The sequence below is a fragment of the Perissodus microlepis genome, chromosome 3 (genome assembly GCF_051167445.1).
Source record: "Perissodus microlepis isolate ML-2025 ecotype Zambia chromosome 3, ASM5116744v1, whole genome shotgun sequence".
Classification (NCBI taxonomy): Eukaryota; Metazoa; Chordata; class Actinopteri; order Cichliformes; family Cichlidae; genus Perissodus; species Perissodus microlepis.
In genome coordinates this window covers 19,746,922-19,751,959 of record NC_140463.1, presented here as the reverse complement: position 1 = coordinate 19,751,959, position 5,038 = coordinate 19,746,922, and the positions used below count along the sequence as shown (strand labels likewise).

At 37.4% G+C, this 5,038-nt stretch overlaps 1 protein-coding gene across 2 annotated transcripts; it reads right to left on the bottom strand.

Moving 5' to 3' along the window:
• On the bottom strand, positions 1-5,038 carry LOC146390412 (uncharacterized). Of its 2 annotated transcripts, XM_084923483.1 has the most exons (4): positions 4,629-5,037; positions 3,671-3,760; positions 2,738-3,097; positions 1-2,043 (listed from the first exon to the last, which is right to left on the bottom strand). In XM_084923483.1, the coding sequence occupies exons 2-4, from the start codon at positions 3,732-3,734 to the stop codon at positions 1,904-1,906; spliced, it is 564 nt and encodes a 187-aa protein (XP_084779609.1). In that variant the 5' UTR covers positions 3,735-3,760; positions 4,629-5,037; the 3' UTR covers positions 1-1,903. The 2 variants fall into 2 exon arrangements, with proteins under 2 accessions (XP_084779609.1, XP_084779608.1); XM_084923482.1 differs by having other exon boundaries at positions 3,671-5,038.

Genomic DNA, 5,038 nt, shown 5'->3' with positions numbered 1-5,038 from the left:
TGTTTATTGAATAAAGCAGAAGCATGAATATACAAAATTAGCATGAAGCTGTATGCTTAACATCCTTTCATTTTTTCTCTTCAACATTAATAAATTCCTTCTTTGTTCCCAAATTTAAAAGAAGTCAGTTAATATTATTTACTATACAAAACTGTTTTAAAATACAATTTTGTTGCAAATCTTTTGATTTTTTTCTTTGTTCTAATTAAATAATTTTTGTCGGCATCTATGCAGGAAAAACCACCAATGTCTTATTTTATTTATTTACATACCTAACCTAAAAAAAAAGACTTAAAATATCAATACTATACTAATACTGCTCTCAGAGTCTGTCCACTTTGCAGTGCAGCCACACACCGTCTCCACATCCCAACAAAGTTAGTGACAGATCACCTTTTTTGTCAATGAGACAGGTCACTCACAAAGAGAAACCCAAACAGCTGAGACTGAGGTACGTCTGAGTTAACCCCTTAAACCCTGGACCTTAAACTTTGAAGGTCTCATAGTGAAACAGCAAAGAGATCTAAAACTGAAATGAAGTCCTGAGAGATATTATTCTGTGGACCAGGTTCAACAAAGCCAGACTTTCTTTTTGTTATTTTACTTAACAAAATCAAAATTCCTGGTCAGAGACAAATATATATATATGAATATATAATATATCCATCCATTCGCTTCCGCTTATCCTTTTCAGGGTCGCGGGGGGCGCTGGAGCCTATCCCAGCTGTCATAGGGCGAGAGGCAGGGTACACCCTGGACAGGTCGCCAGTCTGTCGCAGGGCCAACACACAGGGACAGACAACCATTCGCACTCACATTCACTCCCGCATTCACACCTATGGGCAATTTAGATTTTTCAATTAACCTATCCCCACTAACTGCATGTCTTTGGACTGTGGGAGGAAGCCGGAGTACTCGGAGAGAACCCCCGCAAACAAACAAAGTGAGAGAGCATCTTATTGGTTAATCTTATTAACCAATAAGATGTTATTGGTTACTGGTTATTTCTCCAGTGGTGTTGTTTATGTCTAATATGAGAAGTCTGAAACTTTAAAGTGGCCACTCTTAAACATCAGTGCATTCAGATATGACACTGCCCCATATCTAATGAGGAGATTTAAAATTTTAAACATTAAATCAACTTTACTGATCTTGTATTCTGTGTATCTCAAATATATAAAAAAAAAAACTGTTTAAAAAACAGCTTCTTAAGGTCAACTATGGGTAAACACTGATTGGTCGGCTCATTGATTGGTGTTCTTCAACACACCAATTTGTGTGCAAAGTGTCAACAGCAAAGTCTTTTGGCCATGTTGACCTTTGAAATAGTGGTGCACACAAACCTTCATAAAGTCTAAAGTGCTTCATATGGTTTGTAAACAGGAGATGATACAAACACACATAATGAGGGCTAATTAGTTAATGAGTTAATTAGCCACACGTGCTAAATATGACAAGTCTAATAACAAACGACTGGATAAAAAATGTTTAAAGCTTTATAGCTGGAATTAGCTTATCCTTCTGTTGTTGTTCTCCATTTGTTGAAGTGAATTAACTTTTTTAATTCTTTTATTTTTATTTTTTTAAAGGAGGTAGTAATAATTAAAAGACTGTCAAAAAGGCAAACTTTGTTTTTAATTAATTACTTGGAGTTTAACCTTTTGTCTGGAAAGACTTCTGTGAAAATGGTGAGGTATAAGAACTGGACTTTGAAATGTAAAGAGATTTGGGGCTCAAGACTTTTTCATAGTATTTTAGAAGAGTGGGGCGTGGTGTAAATGTGCACTGCTCTGTGACACAGCTTGAGGAATTTGAAAAACATTGGCAACAGTCTCATTACAGTCAGAGGTGACCTGAGGAGTGATCTGTAATGAGCTGCTACTTCACATTAATACAAATAATATTATTTACAAAATTTTACAGGCAGGTAACGCAGTGACAGCGCTATAATCACCACTGCAAACAAAGCCAGAGCTGCGTGGAGGCCGATACTCTTAGAGTTCGCTGGTTTTGATGTCACTTCCACAGGTTTTTTAAATGCTGCTGCAAAGAAATTGAACGAGCATGAGTGAAGGGATCATTCTTCAAGAAAACTTAGTGACTAATTAACAAAGTTAGTTGCTTAAGACTTAAGAGATTAAGACTAAGATCAAGCATGAATTTTAGTTTAACACACTTCATTAGTAACAGCTCTTAAATAGTCAGACCAGACTATCTGGTAGCAAAAGTCACTTCATGACTCTCACTTAAATTATCTTTCTCCCCCATTCCTCAGTCTGAACTTCAGCAGGTCGTCTTGATCATGTCTACATGCCTAAATGCACCGAGTTGCTACCATGTGATCAGCTGATTAGATATTTGAATCAATTAGCAGTTAAACGGGCGTACATAATAAAGTGGATGTGAGTGTACATGCTAGATCACAGCCTGTGGTACTTTATATCATGGCCACTGGTTAAGGATGGACATGACTGGATGACATAACCAGTGAAGAAAAATCGATGTGTGTGAGACACAGAGAGGGTACCTAATGGTAAAAGAGTGCATGGTTGTGATAATATTGATAATACTGATGCTGATTTTTTTTCTGGTGACTGACCATGATGTAGCTGTAAAAATGTACATGAATGTATAGAAACACACTGAGTACAGTCCTTTAATTATCCAGGTCTAAATATTTGATACTACTCAGTTATTGTTATGGAAACCAGCAAAAGAGTCAGTGATGTCATCTTACCTGTAACATTGAGGTCACAGGTTTTGGAACTAACTTCTTCATTAAGGACAACGATGCAGTGATACGTCCCCGTGTCGTTGAGCCTGAGATCAGTTAAGACACATTCAAGTCGTCCTTTCCTGGCGAGCTGTGGATCACACTGCAGTCGTCCTCTGTAGTTCTCATCTGGATTCATCTCAGTCTCAGTCTCACTGTTATAGAAGAAAACCTGTGTCTTCCTTTTCACATTCATTAGGTCTATTTGCAGGAAGTCACGAGGCCTGTTGGTGTGGAAATGGAGCAGCCATGTTATTGTGATGTTACTTTTTTCCTCAGCTTGGTAGACCTCCTGTTCTTCACTCATAGTGGAGTTACTTTGACCTGCAGGAGGAAAAACACACAATATATTAGGAACTATATTGAAAGGCAGAATCAGCTCATGAAACTCAGTAAGCATACTGACAATCTCAGGAGTCAGGCGTCTCTTTCTGACTGTCTTTTATGAGGAGAAGCTAATCAAAAGAAAGTTATAGAACAGAGATAAAACGTATTGTTTGAGAGCAATGAACTGACAGCAGAGCTCTATTTGTTAGTTTCCACGTACACAAGTGTGTGACGGTCTGCTTTGCTTAGTTTTCATTACGGGGTGAATGTGAGGCCCAGTGTGGACTCGAGGTCTCCATCAGGGAAAGAAGAATATATTTTCTGTAATTCAGAGCACAATTTCTCTGATTTTTGAAGTATCAAACATTTTAAATCATGTGATTTCAAACAGAAATCAGAGTCTAAGAATCAATATCAGCACCAAGTTGACTGAAGCAGGTCTCTGGACTTAGACTGTGGTAACAGGCAGCAGATTTGTGACTTTTTACTGCTTTAAATCCTTCTTTTTAACTACAGAAACAGGAAGTTTACAAACTAATGCTTCATCAGCTGAACACAGCAGCTACTCACCCACTGCAGCACAGAAGAGATTCATAGTTAATACTGAGAGGAGGAGAGCTCTGCAGCTCCACATTCTTCGTTGTACCCTAAACAGTAAAACTAAGAACAGCATTATTTACAACAGATTCAGTTCATTCATATCACAGCTGAAGTAGACTGAAGATAAACGCTGCAGATGGGATTTCTTATCAGATGACTTCATTGTTATTCTCTCACAAACACATGTTTTTGTCCTTGGAAGAAACACATTAATAACTGGAGAGAGCAAAAATCTACTTTTTTAAGTTTCAGTTTTATTTTGGATGAGACTTGTTTCCCTTCATACTATTTTCAGATTTCTTGTTCAATAAATCCAAGGATTTAAAGTAATGCTCCGGATGCAAGGATTTCAAACACCATTTTGTCATATCGAAGGTTTTGCACTCACGATAGATTCACTTCAAAAACTCTTTGATCTCTAACATGGATTTTATGATTGCACAGACGTAATCGATGTACTTATGTTTTTATGCAGCTGAAAATGCTGCAAATAAATGATTCTGAATCCCCAAATTTGATTCTGTTCATCTGGACGCAACGTTTTGAGCGGGAAAAACTTTTCGTCACTCATCCAAGTGACTTCATCAGTCTCAGCCGAATGCAGGTTTCCCAACCTTATCAACAATACATTTGCACAATGACTGAAACTAGCCCACTAAATGAACAATGGGCTGTGATGTTGGTTCCTTGATATACAAATTGTCATGATTATTGATCAACAACCACTGATTCAAATTATTCTGAAGAAACATATCTAACGTATTTCTGATCTGAAGAGGAGTGCAACCTCATACTTTAGACGATTATAAATCTAAAGTACAGTTCACCTATTTAAAGCATACAAATGTCAGAGGAACCTTATAGAACACTTGTTATATACTTTTATAAAACTGTATAAGCATGCAGGCCTCTGTGGACATTTACTTACTGCAGAGTCCTGTGTCCGACGCAGAAGGAGCAGATAGTCACAGAAAAAGAACAAAATTGTCCAAATATCTGAGGTAGGAATCCAAACTACATTACTACATTAAATACATAAAAAAATGCATCAACTCTCTCAAGGCTCCAAAGAAAGAAAGAAATGGCGACGTTTCTCCTTGCACAATAATGGCACACCTTCCTGCTTTCCCTTAAAGTCAAATCCGCCCCCTCGTGTAGGCAAACACAGACATGCACAAGGAGCTCATAGCTGAGAGATAATAACGCTCAGAGTTTTATATGAGCAAAGATGGTTATTCTAAAATTCATATCTCGATATATTTTAGCTGGATGGCAATACACGATATATATCTCGATATTTTTTAAAGCCATAAAGTAAGAACAAAAAGAGAGTTCTTA